Here is a 17,580-nt window from a genome sequence, read left to right on the forward strand (position 1 = left end):
GCCCAGAGCTCTCCGGAGCACACCCACCTCGGCCAGTTCCTCTCCGGGTTTCTGTAGTCTTCCAAGCTCCTCAGAAAGGTGGTGGATTGGGGTTCCCGGGTTGGGAGACCACCAGAATGTTCAGAAACAGCGAGACAAAGAGAGATGGGGTCCCAGAAAAAGAAGAAGTGCAGGGCGGGAGAGTGGTCGAGCACAGCGGGCGCTGGGGTGCCAGGCAGGGTGGGAAAACAGGAAGTGGACACCCCCGGGGGCGCGGATAGACGGCGGGGTCCAAGGGCGCAGGGGCGCAGGGCCCTCTCCTCCAGCCTGGGCGCGGGACCCTGGACTCACCATGTAGCTCACCTTTGGGCGCGCGTGCACAGGTGGCGCTCAGGTGGGCGGGAGGGCGTGGCCTTGCCTGCTGGACACGGGATCAAGTGCGGGTGGGCTCAGGGCGCAGTCTGGGGCCAAGCAGCCAACTGGGGAGCGTGGAGAGGAGCTCGAAGGGCCTCGAGAGGCGCCCAGGCTGAGCTGGGCTGCGGGGCGGCGGACCAGGCGGGGCGGGGGCTGCGGGGTGGGGGCTCAAAATTTCTTAAATGTTAAAAAAATCAAACTTAGAAGATTCCTTCACTATAATCGGGACTGGGCTCCAAACTCAGTCCCACATATGGTAAAATTGTCCAAGTAACTAAAAAAGATAGACTATTTTTATATTCTGCACTTCATTGATGAAGTTCCAGAGCCCACCAGGTAGTTTCCTATTTTCTTCCGTGCAGTCTCTCCCCCTCATTGTCCAAGGCGTCCAGCAGGGTGCTGACAGAGGCTTCTCGCCCTGTTCTGTTGAGCTAAGTCACCAGCATTTCATACAAGGCACTGTAGGGTTCTCTAGCCCTTGCTCTGGCCACGTGGATGTCACTGTCTAGTAGGCCCATCCTTCTCAGGAGCTGGTCCCAGCACATGATGGGTATGATGTTTGAAAAGTGATCAAAGCAGAGTCTCAGGGCTAGGGGGAAGCAAAGGCATAGGCTCAGTCAGGTTAGCTGGGACCCACTTTAGAAAGAATCTCAGTCGGGCTGGGTGGTGACACACCTGGTTGAGTACACATTTGACATGCATAAGAACCCAGGTTCAAGCCTGGGCTTCCCACTTGCAGAGGGCAAAACTTCACATGTGGTAAAGCAGGGCTGCAGGTGTCTCTCTGTTTCTCTTCTTCTCTATCTCCCTCTTCCTCTCAATTTCTGGCTGTCTCTATCTAATAAATAAATAAAGATAGTAAACAAGTTTAAAAAAAAGATTTTAAAAAGAATGTATGAATGAACCAATGAATCTCAGTCAGGCTCAGACCTGTGGGAGGGACCTGAAGAGCACTCCTACAGCTCACCCTGCTGCTATGTGTCCCTTATCTGCTCCCCATGAGCCACAGGGTCTCAGCTGGGCTCAGAGCACTGTGGAAGGTAGGTTTATTTGAGGATCCTCCCCTGAGGAAGAGTTAATATCCTTAGGGGAAGTGGACACTATGGAGAGAGAAAGTATATGTGTGTGCGGGGTGGGGTGGGGGGGTGTGGACAGAGGTGGGACACATTGAAGGTGCCATGGGCCTGAGAGGAGGGAGCTGCCCAGGTCTGTTTGTCATGATAGGGGGGTCCCAGGGTGGCCACATGTGGGCACAGCAAGGCTCTGCAGGACCAAGGTCTCTGGCTCCATGCCCAGCTTAGCTGTGTTCACAGACACCATGGCAGAGCTCTGGGGGGGTGGGGGGGAGGTGCATAGGCCCTGAAGAAGGATTGTGTGACCTTCTAGAGGGGGCAGACCCCACCCATCTCAGCAGACTGAGCTGAGGAGTGAGATGTGTGCAACCCATAGCACCCACTAATTTAGGGAAATGTAAGGTGAGCCAAGAATAGCATTTCATATTTTCTAGTAACACATTTAAGAAAATTAATAAACAAGAAATAATAAGCTTAATAATATATGCTACTAACTCAACATATTATACTGTATCTTTTCAACACATAATAAATATTGAAAGGGTTATTGATGGGGAGGGGTAGATAGCTTCATGCAAAAAAACTCTCGTGCCTGAGACTCCAAAGTCCCAGGTTCAATCCCCCACACTACCATAAACCAAAGGTGAGCAGTGCTCTGGCAAAAAAAAAGGGGGTGGGGAGGTATTAATGAAACATATTGCATTCCTTGTTTCTACTAATTCTCTGAAACAGGGGCATGCAGTGTACACCAAATTGGCTTAGCCACAGGTCACCTGCTTGGTAGCCTCCTGAGTAGGAGTCAGTGGGGGCCCTGCTGGATAACATAGTCATCATAAAACTCCGTGTGGATGAAGGTGACCCTGAAAAGGGTGAAGGGGGAGGACAGAGATGTATATAACATTTTGGGGTGGCATGGGGTACATTGAGGTGGGGAGAGGGTAGTGTGGAGGTTAGAGCCCAAAGATGCAGTGACAAGCTTCACAGGCTTCATCCTGCCCTGTGTCAGCTATGGGGACAGGAGTTTGGACCTGGACCCTCCTACTCCCCTGCTGCTGCCCGCCACCACCCTGCCTCAAAGAACATACTCACATTCAGTGGGGTCTATACCTGCAGCTGGAGCCAGTCATTGCCTCTTGGTCTGCGACCCGTCAGCTCCTGCTGAGGCCTGTCAAGTAAGGGAGAGAGAAACCTGGGCTTGAGTCACTATCCTGATTCCAGAAGGGAGCCTGACAACCAGGCAGCTTTGTGACATGGGGCAGCCACTGTCCTGCAGGTCTCTGTGGGGACACAGAGAAAGAATCCTCCTGGCTGCACAGCTCAGCTGCATGTGCTGGGGGGCCTTTTGGGGCTCACACTACTGGAGTAATGCTCACTTTCTGCTTTTTAAGTAATATATATATATATACATATATATATATATAAACATATATATATATATAATAATGATATTAATGAGAGAAGAAGAGAATCTGAGCTCCTTTCCAGCATATGTGATGCTGGGAATAAAACTCAGAACCTCATGCAGCAAGTCCTGATCTCACCACTAAGCCATTTTCCTGACATATCAGCAGTCATTTCTTTAGCATCTATTCCAGCTCTGAGAAATGAATACAGGAAGTAAGCATCACCCAATCAAGATATGGAACATTCCCACCCAGTTCATCCAGTTCTGTTTAGTCTCCCCAACCATCACCACATCAGGAGACAGTTTCTGCCTCCCAGGTTTTTATATAACACAAATGATGACTTTAAATGAAGTTACTATGAAAAATCTAAAAGTGTATCCACGATTCAATGTCTTTGATCAATAAGGTATTATATAATCAGTCTATATAAGAAAGTGAAATCATCACACTCCTCACAGACACTACAAAAAAGGCATTTAGTAAATTTAACCTCCATTTCTGCATTTTAAAAAATACCAAGGGTAAAAAAAAATACTAAGGATAAAAGGCTGTGTCCATGATGATGAAAGCAGTCACATGAAACAAGGGCAATGTTGCCCCATGATGATGGGGGACTCCCCAACAAACTGCAGTCACCAAAAGGATGTTTTCCTGCTCTAAGTGCCCTTGAACAGTGTGCTCAGTATTTGGGGCCATGCTGGAGAATTTAAACAAATATGCAAGGCAGAACCTGAAAGGGTACATGCATATGTTATACATGATGGTATCCCTTCAAATTAAACTTAAATATAAACTTAGAGAAGGATGTTAATATTGCAACAGACAACAAGTAAAAGTAAAGGATTATATAATGTGTCCTGGAGCACCGCTTCCCCAGAGCCCAGCCACACTAGGTAAAGAGAGAGACAGGCTGCGAGTATAGATTGACCTGTCAATGCCCATGTTCAGCAGGGAAGTGATTACAGAAGCCAGACCTTCCACCTTCTGCACCCCATAATGACCCTGGGTCCATAGTCCCAGAGGGATAAAGAATAGGAAAGCTATCAGGGGAGGGGATGGGATACAGAGTTCTGGTGGTGGGAATTGTGTGGAGTTGTAACCCTCTTATCCTATGGTTTTGTCAGTGTTTCCTGTTAATAATAAAAAGAAAACAAAAAGAATACCCAGCTCATAAGGTTACAAACTACATGGAATGCAAACATAAAGACTCAACAACAAAACAGAAATTTGAAGAACAAATACACTCAACAGGTACATAGGTAGACAAGAAACATTCTTCTTTCATAAGGAAATTACTAACATTGAATATTGAAAAGATCTCAATTCTTACACTATGTGATCAATTTAAAATGATACAAAATTACTTCAATGAATTACTGAATAGAAGAGGAAACAAAACAATCTTAAATTTTTTATCTGGGTAAAAATAATGTAGAGGGGAGTCGGGTGGTTGCGCAGCAGGTTAAGCTCATGTGGTGCAAAGTGCAAAGACCAGTGTAAGGATCCGGGTTTGAGCCCCTGGCTCCCCACCTGCAGGGGAGTCGATTCATAGGCAGTGAAGCAGATCTGCAGGTGTCTATCTTTCTCTCCCCCTCTCTGTCTTCCCCTCCTCTATTCATTTCTCTCTGTCCTATCCAATAATGACAACATTAATAACAATAATAACTACAACAATGAAATCACAAGAGCAACAAAAGGGGAAAATAAATAAATATTTTTTAAAAAAGAAAATGTAAAAGAAATGTAAAATTTCCATATTATTTTTACACAGTTTTTTATTTAAAAACATTTTTTGGTATTATCTTTATTTATTGGATAGAGATAGCCAGAAATTGAGAGGGAAGGGGGTGGTAGAGAGGAAGAGTGACAGAGAGACACCTGCAACACTGCTTCGCCACTCCAAAAGCTTTCCCCCTTTAGGTGAGGACTGGGGCCTCAAACTGGGGTCCTTGCACATTGTAATATGTGCACATTGTAATTGCACATTGTAATACCCAGCCCTGAGAAGAATTTTCTCTATCAGATAATAAAAGTTTAGAGAGTTTCATGGTAGAGTATTATATGTAGCATAGTCCCTTTGTAAAAATGAATCAGATACACCTATACATGATTGCATACAGAGACCATTTATAAGTATACCAACATATCATCATAATACATTCCTTTGGGTCAGGGAAGAGGAAGCAATTACAGAAGTCAGACCTTCCACCTTCTGCATCCCATAATGACCCTGGGTCCATACTCCCAGAGGGATAGAGAATAGGAAAGTTATCAGGGGAGAGGATGAGATGTGGAATTCTGATGGTGGGAACTGTGTGGAGTTTTACCCCTCTTTTCCTATGGTTTTGTCAGCGTTTCCTTTTTATAAATAAAAAAAAAATGTTCACTACTCACTGAGAACCCATTTAATTTACTAATTAAAATTTCTTACTGTGCCCATATATCAGCCACTCTGAAAATAATATCAAAGTCATAAAATTGGATAAAGGGATTTTTTTCACTATCTTTGTTGACTTTTATTACTTGTCTTTTTTTTTTCTTCTTCAATGTAGCATTCATAAAGAAAGCAAGCAATTCTAGGGGCCAGGCGGTGGTGCACCTGGTTAAGCACACACACTACAGTGTGCAAGGATCCAGGTTCAAGGCCCCTGGTCCTCACTCGCAGAGGGAAAGCTTCAGAAGTGGTGAAATAGGTGTCTCTCTTTTCCTCTCTAGTTCCCTTCCCCCTCTCAATTTCTTTCTGTCTCTATCTGTAAAATTAAAAAAAATAAAAATAAGTAAATAAAGCAATTCTAAGAGAAAGAAAAGGGAAGAACAAAAGAGGAGGCATCATGCTTCCCAACTTCCAAGTATAATGTGAAGGAATAGCAATAAAAACAATGTGGTCTTGAAGTAAAACAGGCACTCAGACCAGCAGAAACAAATAAAGTATATTTAAAAAATATACACAAAAGGGGCCAGTGGTTGTGCACCTGATTGACTGCACATGTTATAATGCACAAAGACTTGGGTTCAAGATCCCACTGCCAACCTGCAGGAGGAGAAGTTTCATAAATGGTGAAACAGTGTTGCAGGTGTCTCTTTTTCTCTCTTCCTCTACTCTCTCAATTTCTCTGTCTCTATCCTCAACAAATAAATTAAATACTTTAAAAAATACATAAAATAGGGGGCCGAGCGGTGGCATACCAGGTTAAGTGCACATAGTACTAAGCACAAGGACCCATGCAAGGATCCCGATTCGAGACTCCAACTCCTTAGCTGCAGTGGGGAAACTTCACAAGTGGTGAAGCAGGTCTGCAGGTGTCTATCTTTCTCTCTCCTTCTCTATCTCCCCTTCCCTCTCAGTCTCTCTCTGTCCTATCCAAAAAATTGAAAAATCTACCCCAGGAGCAATGGATTTGTAGTGCTAATACCAAGACCTAGCAATAACCCTGGAAGAAAATAATAATAATAATACACAAATTATAGGCAGCCATATATAGAAGAACGATGTTAGATTATAGCACCATATGCTAAAATTAATTCAAGGGGACATCTAGGAGGTATGGTCATGGAGTAATAGGGAACAGAATCGATCTCCCCCCAAACAATAAATATCTACAACTATCAAACCCAAAATTAACTCAAAATGGATCAAAGACTTGGATATTACGCCTATAAATATAAAATACATACAAGAAAACATACTTTAAACGCTTTAGGGCCTTAACATCAAAGACATATTCAGAGACTGACTCAACTCCACTGGCAATGGAAATGAAAGGAAGAATAAACAAATGGGATGCATCAGATTAAAAAGCTTCTACACATTGAAAGAAAGGTCCACACAGCTGGCAAGGGAGCTCATTGTTCATAGTACCCTTGCTTTGTCATGGGCATAACTCAGGTTCAAGCCCAGTCCCCACTGCCCCGAAAGAAGCTTCAGGGTTGTGGTGTTTTACTCTTTCAATCTCTGTCTCTGTATTTCTTTCTGAAAAAGTTGACCTGGTGCAGTTAAGCCACAGTAACAATCACAATATAAAAACCATCAACAATAATTGCAGCAGTAACAATAACAATAACAACCATAATTTTTACAAATCCATAAGGAAAAAAATCAACATAGTAACTGAGAAACAGATATTTACACCTCATAGACCAGGGATTGATAGTGAAAATCTATTAAAAAGCATAAGCTAAAGAACAAAAGACAAACAACCCAAGAAGAATGTGGGGAAATGATCTGAGTAAACTCTTAGTGTACCTAGGAGGGCACACGAGGACCCAGGTCCAAGGCCCCAATCGTCACCTGCAGGAGAGAAGTTTCATGAGAGGTGGGACAGTGCTGCAGATGGCTCTTCTCTCCCTCTTTCTGTCTCTCACCTTCTATCATAACAAAAATAAAACAAACAAGCAGACAAACAAACAGAAAGGGGGGGGTAGGTGGTGGAATATCTGGTTGAGGGAGCACACACATTACAATGGTCAGGGATTGGGGTTCAAGCACCTGGTCCCACCTGCAGGGGGAGAGCTTCATAAGTGGTGAGGTAGTACTGCAAGTATCTTTCTCTCTCGCTTTCCTCTCAATTTTTCTGTCTTTATCCTGTAATAAAGACATAAATAAATAAAATACTTTTTAAAATTCTATAAAAAAAAATTGGCCATGGGACTGGGTGGAGGTGCACCTGGTTGAGCACACATGTTACAATGCTCAAAGACCCAGGTTCAAGTTCCTGGTCCCCACCTGCAGGGGAAAAGCTTCACAAGTGGTGAACCAGTGTTACAGATGTCTCTCCCCCCCCCCTTTTTTTTTTACCAGAACACTGATAAGCTCTGACTTATGGTGGAGTGGAGGACTGAACCTGGGACTTTGGAGCCTCAGGCATGCGAGTCTCTTTGCATAACTATTATGCTATTCTACATTCCACCTCTCTTTCCCTGTCTATCACCCCCTTTCCTCTCAGTTTCTGGCTGTCTCTACTCAATACATAAAGATAATTAAATTTTTTTTAAATTGGCCACTTGTAAATCTGGAATTGTATAGGTATTGAGACCTAGCAATGACATTGGTGTATACACACACACACACACACACACACACACACAGATATGAGTATATAGTTCTGGCCTACAAACATAGGAAGTAAAGTTCCAAAGCACTAATCATTACAGAAATGCAAATTAAAACCACAATGAGATACCATCTCATACCTGTAACAGTGGCCTACTATCCACAAAACATCAAATAGCAAGTGTTGGTGAGAATTTGGTGAGAAATATAAAATCACCAACACCAACAAAATTCACTGCTACATCCCCTATGGAAAACAGTGTGGATACTTCTTAAACAAATAAAAATGGAAATACAGGGGGCTGGGCAGTAGCACAGTGGGTTAAGCACACATGGCACAAAGTACAAGGGCTGGCATAAAGATCCTGGTTCAAGTCCCCAGCTCTCTACCTCCCAGGGGGATTTGCTTCACAAGTGGTAAAGCAGGTCTGCAGGTGTCTAACTTTCTCTCCCCCTCTGTCTTCCCATCCTCTCTCAATTTCACCTCAATTTCTCTCTGTCCTATCCAACAACAATGACAGCAATAACAACAACAATAATAATAATAACAATAATAGACAACAAGGGCAACAAAAGGGAAAAAAATGGCCTTCAGGAGCAGTGAATTCGTAATGCAGGCACCAAGCCCCAGCAATAACCCTGGAGACAAAAAAAAAAAAGGAAATACTAAATGGTTTAGTGGTACCTCTTCTGGGCATATATCCAAAAGACAATGAAAACACTAATTTGAAAGGCCAACTATAACTCTATGTTTATAGATGCACTATTCATAGTAGACAAGGTATGTGTAAAAGCACAACCTAAATGCCCAATAACTGATGACTAAATAAAGAGGTTATAGAACAGACATTCCATGGAATACTAGTCTGTAATAAAAAAGATGATACTGAATAAAAAATGTATCATTCAAGACAAAATGGATAAAACCAAAGGTGACTATGCTAAGTGGAGTAAGCACAGATGGTTTTGCTCACATGCAAAACATAGATGAGTAAAGTAAATACATGTACAAAAGGGAGCTGGTTGGTGGTGCAGTGGATCCCAGTTTGAGCCCCTGGCTCCCCACCTGCAGGGGGTTTGCTTCATAGGCAGTAAAGCATGTCTGGAGGTGTCTCTCTTTCTCTCCCCCTCTGTCTTCCCCTCTTCTCTCGATTTCTCTCTGTCCTATCCAGCAACAACAACAGTAACAATAACAACAACAATGATAAACAACAAGGGCAACAAAAGGGAAAAAAATACATGTACAAAAAAAAAGCAACTGGGCTGCCTTAAGACTTTTTGAAAACTGGTGGTTATTAAAGTGGATGGGTACAGGACTTTGCTGTGGGTGCAGTGACAGACAATACACATATATGGCTGTGAAATTATATTCTGAAATGTTATAATTTTCTAAACCACTATTAAGATCCTAATAATAAAAAATTATCTGGGATCCTGTGCTAAACATGGGCTCTGGGTCAGATTAATGGAGTAAACAATTAAATATATATATATTCTCTTCAAGTTTGGGAGCTACTCTCTACCCTAATCCGTCTTTTTAGTTCTATTCTCAACTCTGACTATATTTCCAGACAATATTTTTAGCCTACCTCCATGTTGCTCAGGCAAAAATCACTAAAGTCATAGGCCCCTAGGAACATACCTAAATAGACTTCCTAGCTTCTTACCACCCTAAAGTTCCTATTCTCACCTACTCTATTCCTATTTTCTGGTTCCTATTTATTAAACTATTTGTCTTGCCTCATAACTTACTGTCTTTCAGACACCAAGTCACAGATGCTACTATGATTCAACCCTGAAATCCATGGGCAGGAGACTCACCAATGTGTCCTGGAACCTCGCCTCTTCAGCCCTCCCCCACTAGGGAAAAGACAGAAACAGGTTGGGTGTATGGATCAACCTGCCAATGTCCATGACCAGCAGAGAAGCAATTACAGAAGCCAGAACTCCTCTGCACCCCAAAAAGAATTTTGGTCCATATTCCCAGTGGAGGGAGAAGATGTTAAGGGGAAGATGATTAAGAGCCTGACTCTCCTTGACTCTGAAGACAGTGAGACTTGGACAGACAGAAACTGCATGATGATGGGGCCAGGAGATGACTCAGTCAGTAAGGTTCACTCTTTACTTCACATGAGAACCCAGATTTGAATGCCTAGGCATCACATGGGAGCACCTAACAAAGGGGAAACTTCACAAGCGTTATCAAGCAATGCTGCAGTGACTCTTGCCCTGTTTCTCTTTCTCTCTCTCCCTCCCTCCCTCTTTCTCTATATCTCTGTCATTCACACAAGAGAAATGGAATCATGAAGTGTGGGTGGGAAGGAAAAACTAAAGCAAAGCTTCCCTGGAGTAGCACCATCCACCACAGCAGGGAGCGATTCCCTGCAGTTGCAGCCTCACCCCCCCCCATCCTGATCCCCACCCTCACCACTAGCCATGGAACAGGACATCAGGCAATTCACTGGCCTTTTCCTGTTTCTCCCATAGTCCTGGGCAAGCAGAAGGGCCAAGGCACCTAGACCAGAGTAGCCACTCACCAACAGAGGAGCTGGTGTCCCCTGCCCGCTCTGCCAGCTCCTGGCCTTCCTGTTCCTGCTCAGAGACCTTGACAGATTGTAATTCTCTGAGGTTCTGCCTCTCATTGTAGGTGTTGTCCACAGCCCCAGACTCACTTGAGTGATAGATGAACCTGAAAGGGAACTGGGAAGACAAGGAGCTGCCTTAGGAGTCTGCAACTGGACCCCCTAGTCCAGCACTCCCTCCCATGCTGACCAGGTCCTCCCCAAGGTGGGCACAAGCCCAGAACATCCAGGACTCAGCTGCTGGCACCAGGATCCTGGTGCTGCCCTGTGGAGGCTTAGCACCCCTAGCTGATGCCTCTACACTGTAGGGTGCAGGGCTGTGTGGAGAGAGGGTCTCATAGCAGCAAGAAGGACTTAGCACAGCACAGCCAGCTGGTCTGTATGCAGCTCACAGCAGCTGCTGGTCCCTCATGGTCAGCCCAGAGCCCCATCATGTGGAGAGCCAGAGTGCAGTGCAGCACAAGTGGGGGCCACAAAGAGTCTGGGAACAGGAAACATTTCTTGAGGGCCTGAGCCACCAGGTACTAAAGAAACAACTCACTCTGTTCACCCACTTGAAGACTGCAGGACAATCTGGAAGAGAAGAAGGTGTGTTTATTAGTGGCGAGGAGAGCACTCTTTGCACCCCTCCCCTGAGGACAGTGCAGGGGCAGGTATGGACAGGGTTCAGACTGAACAAGGACCCTTCCCACCCTGTATATATGGGGGCATTCCATCTCTGGGGCATCTGCTGGGAAAAGAGAGGAGAGTGTAAAATGCACAGATAACATCTCTGTAGGGTTCTTCTCTGACCAAAGCTGTAGTACCCAGCCCACTCTGCTCCTGAAGTGGGAGAGTGCTTGAACCCCACAACCTCCCCTAGGACAGACACCACCTACAGACTCTCACCTGACAGATGCTTCCTGTACCACAATGCCAGTGTGATGATCAGCCCCAGAAGCAGCAGCAACGCAACACACACACTTAGAACAACAGGTACCACACACTTAGAACCACTGGACTGTGCACTGCCCGAGGAAGCAGAGGGAGCTGCAGGTGGCCCAGTGCTGGTGGTCTCTGGCTTTCCAGGAGATGAGGTGTTTCCACTGGTCTGGTTGCCGCATATTCTGTCACTCCTGGGGGTACAGGCCTGGTTCTCCACCATGCCTTCAGAGCATCAGTGCAGACACAAGCAGAGGTGGAGGGGACCCATAGGAAGAGCTAGCAAAATGAGCAGCCACCTCCTGCCCAGAGTCCCCAAGAAGAGAGCAGTGAATAAGCAGCTTCTGTGGAGCCCCTTGGACCTAGAGGGGTGGGAGGGTGGAGTGGGTGTGGGCATGTGCATTGCAGCCCTGGACTCCTGCTCAGCCCAGAGCTGAGCCTTCAGGGGCAGGGCTTTAGTTGTAAGACCTGCACTGAACTTCCCTGGGCTGCAGGGGACGCTTGTTAGGAGGGTCTGACTCCAGGTCAAAAGTCAGAAGTGTTGAGTACAAGTTGAGGCTCAACATGCAGTCAACCTTGATGACATGCAGGGAAGCCCTTGTCCTCCACCTGATGACTGTCCTGCCAGTCAGTCAGCACCAGGGGACAGAAAGGAGCAAACTACTATTGGCCTCCAAGATCCCACGACTTGCATGGGTGTGGGGGGGTGCTATGGGGTATGGGTGGAGGTTCCATCATCTTCCTGACAAAGCCTAAAATGGATATGCTGGCTTTACCTCCTATTTTTATGAATAAAATGTATTTAAGACTATGTTCTTTGACTAAATTGGTAACAGAATAAACATAATACAAGTTATGTTATGCTATGGTTTTTAAATTTTTTTCCCTTTTGTTGTCCTTGTTTATCATTGTTGTTGTTATTATTGTTGTTGTGGGATAGGACAGAGAGAAATCGAGAGAAGAGGGGAAGACAGAGAGGGGGAAAGAAAGATAAGACACCTGCAGACCTGTTTCACTGCTTGTGAAGCGACCCCCCTGAAGGTGGGGAGCCGGGGCTTGAACTGTGATCCTTCCTCCAGTCCTTGCACTTTGTGCTATGTGTGCTTAACCTGCTGTGCTACCACTCAACCCCTTATGTTATGTGTTCACTCTTACCTGGTTCTGGGTGGTAGAAAATGACCTAAGTTGGGGGTGACAGCATTTGGCAGACACATATCATCAGGGGATGACAAACTGTACAAGGTGTCATCAACCACACTGAAAACCATTATCCACACCCCCTTCCAATAAAATGATGTGGAAGGAAATCTTTTTTGAGAGTTTCTAAATGCATGTGGCCCTAACTGACCTGTGCCCACTGGAAAATGGGGAAATGGGGTGTGAGAGGACATCCTGGGAAGAATGTGGGGGCATGCAGAGAGATGAGATGGGGTCAGTACAGGCTCAGTGCTGACACAGAAGGCCCCACAGACAGAGCAGACAGGAGGGGGCTGCGGGAGAGCAGGAGAAAGAAAGGGTACAGAAAAACTTCAGTCTCCCAAGGGTTGGGAGCTCCCTAGCTCCTGAGTCTCACCTAGAACTACAATTCTTGCAGAACTCTGGAGAATTTTCTTCACGGAAAGTGCCTTTTTTACACTGACACTTTCTGTTTTGTATTGTCGTACACGGGGCCACTTCTTCTTCATCTGGAGAAAAAGGACAAAGTTTCTGCAGGTGTGTTTCCCTCCAGTGCTTCTCAACCACTCTTCAGCCCCACAATCCTCCCACTCAGCTCCACACAGTTCTCTGTCACTGTGAGGGCCAGGTTCAGCTGCAACATTCATGGTGGCAAGGAAGGACAGCCCTGTCTACTGTCACCAACACAGAGGCATAAGCAAATGGCCAAGTGTCACTCATATTTAAGGTAGCATCCTAGGGAGGGAAAAACATCTTTTCACTAAGAACAGAAGGAAAAACATCTTTTCACTAAGAACAAAGCAGAACTTAGGCTGGATTAGGTAGTAAAAGACTCTGGGGTCGGGGGCAGTGTTCAGATCCTAGAACATAGTGGCAGAGGGGGCCTATGTGGGGGGTTAGAGTGTTTCATGGAAAATGGAGAAATAACACACATGTACAAAGCACTGTATTTTACTGTCAACTGTAAATCATTAATCCCCCTAATAAACAATCTTTTTCACCATAGACCTACAAAAGACTGGGGCATAATCTGGGTGACTGTGGACAAAGAGGACTGTATGGCTGACTTCCTAAACCCAGGTCCAGTTGGGGAGTCATAGAGACTGGGAGAAAACGAAGACATAGCACAGGCCTGAGAGGAGCCTTGTGCAGGCCCATCATAGCTCACACCTGGTCCTTTCCTACTCATCCAAGTCTCAAGTGCTGCTACATTTAGGGGCAGAGAAGCTTCCCACCACTTCCTTGCAATGAATGGCAGGTAGTATAAAAGTAAATTCTAACTTTTCTTAGCAGCCCAAGATATAATCATGTTAACAAAACAGGATAAGGGGCCAGGGAGATAGCATAGTGGTTATGCAAAAGACTTTCATGCCTCAAGCTCTGAGGTACCAGGATCAATCCCCCATACTATCATAAGCCAGACTTGAGCAATACTCTGGTCTTAGCATCTCTCTCTGCATCTTTCTTTTTGATTCTACTCTGGCTATGTCTGCCCAGTCATCACCCTGCATGCCACCCTGCTCACGGGTCCACAGGTTCTGTACCTGATTTACAAACAGCACAGAGCCTGCAGGAAGGAAGCTGGTTTTGATGGCTGGTGTACTCCTTTCCATCTATGCAGGATATACAACTTCCACTCTCTCCAGACAGATAGAATCCTGGGAAGTAGAGAGAAGATGGTGAGTGAATTACAGGATTCCCAGAGGCTGGTGTGGTGGCTGGAGAATGCCTCTCTCAGTGTCAACAGGGAAACTCATCTTTCTTCAATTCTTCATCTATTAGCTACCGTAGACCAGCACTGCCAACAGTAATAGATCGTAGGCCATACACAAAATTCACATTCAGATTCCCTATGACAAAGTATAATAAGAAGTCAAATTAACCTTAACAAAGTCATTTTTAGCCTAAAGTATCTAATATCACTTTATTTGTAATGAATATCAAGCATTGAGATAGTTTACTTTTTTACCTTGCTCACAATATGCTATGTATACAATACAAAACTCAGACTCAGGTCAGGGTGTGTGATTTCCTCCCATCTCTACTTGTGACCTCCTCCCCCTGCATCATCTACCTGCCCCCTGCTTTGTTCAAACAAGCCTTGTTACTGACTTAGGTAACAGTCCCTGGTGACCCATCAGCACTCTGGTTCTGCACCAAGGAGGGTAGCATGGAAGTCCCATTCCCAGGAGAACTCACCTTCTCTCTGTTCCATCCCTCCTTTACCTTCAGAAATTGGGCCATAACCTGTTACTATCACCTTTCCCCTCCACTCAAACCACCCCAGAAGGAGAGGTCCATGAGTACAGGGCCTCACGCCCTCCACCAGCACAATGGTGGACTCAAGAGGTGTCCTGTAAGTATCAGTGGGCAAAGACCCAGCATTTGTACAGGTTAGAAAACTGTAGGCACCTTGAAACAAGGTGAATAAGGTCTGAGATCACTCTTAGTACCTGGATCACACTTTTCCTGGTGGTTATCCTTCTTTGTCTGTGAGCTGGTGGGCAAGACACCTGGGACCTACAGGAGAGCAAAGCAGGGTGGGCATGAGTGCTTCCAGACCTCATTTCTAGAATCTTTCTCACATTCTATCACTCCACCCACCAATTTCATTCTTAGTTCTCAAACATTTTTTTGGTTTTTATGTTTGTCCCTTCAGAATTTGAGGCTAGCTAAGCATTGTGAATGGGAAAATTTCTTCTTTAATTTTTATTATCTTTATTTATTTATTGGATAGACAGCCAGAAATTGAGAGGATGGGGATGGTAGGGTGAGAGACAGAAAGACACCTGCAGCCCTGCTTCATCAGTCCTGAAGCTTTCCCCCTGCAGGTGGAGACTGGGGACTTGAACCCCAGTCCTTCTTCTTCTAGCGTTTGCCAACCCCAGTCCTTCTGCATTGTAACATGTGTATTCAACCAGATGCACCACAACGCAGCCCCCTAAAAAACTCTTATGTTTTTCTGTTATGAAATAAGCAAAATAATGTTTATTCTATGAAATGTGAGCATCACTACTGGAAGGAGTTAAAGGTTTACAGTGCAGTTGCTGACATCTGGGTACAATTTCTCATCCCCTGATGGTATGTGTCTGTAAAATGCTGTCATCCCCAACATGGGTCCTTTTCTACCATCCAACATCAATTAAGACTGAAAAGAACACAACATGGGTTATTAATTCTTTCTCTAATTCAGTCAAGGAACATAGTTTTAAATATTTTTATTCAAAAACCAGGAAGTAAAGCCACGGTTCTATTCTAGGTTTCCTCAGGAAGATGCTAGAACCCCTCTCACCCGCTAACCCTGCCCCAAATTGTAGGAATGGTGTAGAACTATGCCCCTGTTATTTTGTAAGTTTGTAAATCACTAATAAAAAAAAGCAATATGAGGCACCTTTAAAGTTTGAAAGGGGAGGGAGAAATTGATAGAAGACATTTAAGCAAAAAGTAGTGAAATAAAATAGTTTAAGAAAGACTCTCTTGGAGGACCTGGCAGTGGTACACCTGGTTAAGTGATCAAATTACAGTGCACAAGGATCCAGGTTCAAGCCCTCGGTCCCTACCTGCAGGGGGAAAGCTCATGGGTAGTAAAGCAATGCTGCAGGTATTTCTCTGTCTCTCTCCCTCTTTATCTTCCCCTCTCAATTTCTGTTTCTATCCAGTAATAAGTAAAATATTAAAAAAGACTCTCTTAGATGAATCTATACTATATTTACACACAGAGTCCTGTATGTATTCTCGCATGATGTCATTTTCTCTCTAGCACTGCTTTTTTTTTTCCAAACATCTTTCTTTTCATCCTTCTTATCATATATAATAACTTGAGGCTCTTTAATTTGGCATTATCAAGGACTTCTGTTGCTATCATTTACATCTGTTACCAATTTACCTGCATTTCTCTGAAAGACAAGTACCAGGTGGCTTCACTCATTTATTTGCAATAAAAAGAACTGAAGACATGAATTTGTTGAAAAGAAACAAAAAATAGTCAATTTGTCACTAAGACTTTATGAAAACTGTGATGATTAGTCTTGAGTGGAGAAAGAAAAAACAAGCCGGGGGAGAGCACAGAACTGTGCTGGCTGGAGGATATGGCATGGAACTATACTGTAATATTATGATCTTATAAACCATTATTAAATGGCTAATAAAAGTAACATTTTAAAAATAAAACACTAAAACTATAAACTGGAAAAAATGCTCCAGTTCTTTTTGACTTTGGTGACAGATATTTGATTTAGCAATTTTTTTTTAATGTTATTTGTTTTACCATAGCACTTATCAGCTCTGGTTTATGAAGGTGCTGGGGGTTAAATGTGGAAACTTCAGAGCCTTTCTGCATAACAATGACTCCCCTGCCCAGTGACAGATACTTGGATGAGTAAGTCAAAGTAACTATTTGAGTACTGGGCATAATGCTGCTATTTAGCAATAACCTAATACTAGTTTGGATACAACAAACAACACTGAATGCTCTAACAACTGGAAGAAAGTCTAAACTCATCAGATAAAGAAAGGACTACAAAAGCTGGATAAGGGCAAGAGACTGTCTCACTTAATAGTGGCTTTTTGGGTCAATACCGGCTACCCCATCACCCTAAGCATGGAAATACTTGGATTCCTACATAGATATAGTGGGCCTAGACCTCTACTAGACCCCTCTCTGCACCAGCACTGGTCACTCTCATAAGCCCTCTTGTGAGCCTCTCTAGGACCTTGCCCTCTAAGTCTGCTATCTTTTGTCCATTGCTGAGTTCTTAAGATAAAATATTACACACATCAGGAGTTGGGCGGTAGCGCAGTGGGTTGAGCACACATGGCACAAAGCCCAGGGACCGGTATAAGATTCCCAGTTCGAGCCCCCGGCTCCCCACATGCAGGGGAGTCGCTTCACAGGTGGTGATGGAGGTCTGCAGGTGTCTATCTTTCTCTCCCCCTGTCTCCCCTCCTCTCTTGATTTCTCTCTGTCCTAGCCAACGACA

General features: G+C 44.5%; 1 protein-coding gene across 1 annotated transcript in view; it reads right to left on the reverse strand.

Annotated features, from left to right (window-relative positions):
• Positions 1-593: 593 nt before the first annotated feature.
• Positions 594-17,580, reverse strand: part of LOC132534671 (tumor necrosis factor receptor superfamily member 10D-like) — a 37,085-nt gene continuing 20,098 nt past the window's right edge. The window contains exons 4-11 of the mRNA XM_060179137.1: positions 15,055-15,121; positions 14,146-14,259; positions 12,999-13,110; positions 11,393-11,619; positions 11,046-11,077; positions 10,460-10,622; positions 2,574-2,631; positions 594-982 (exon numbers count right to left, since the gene is read on the reverse strand). Coding sequence (XP_060035120.1) covers positions 2,615-2,631; positions 10,460-10,622; positions 11,046-11,077; positions 11,393-11,619; positions 12,999-13,110; positions 14,146-14,259; positions 15,055-15,121 — 732 coding nt within the window. The 3' untranslated portion in view covers positions 594-982; positions 2,574-2,614. The remainder of the gene's footprint in view (positions 983-2,573; positions 2,632-10,459; positions 10,623-11,045; positions 11,078-11,392; positions 11,620-12,998; positions 13,111-14,145; positions 14,260-15,054; positions 15,122-17,580) is intronic.

Source organism: Erinaceus europaeus, chromosome 19 (genome assembly GCF_950295315.1).
Source record: "Erinaceus europaeus chromosome 19, mEriEur2.1, whole genome shotgun sequence".
NCBI classification, from domain to species: Eukaryota; Metazoa; Chordata; class Mammalia; order Eulipotyphla; family Erinaceidae; genus Erinaceus; species Erinaceus europaeus.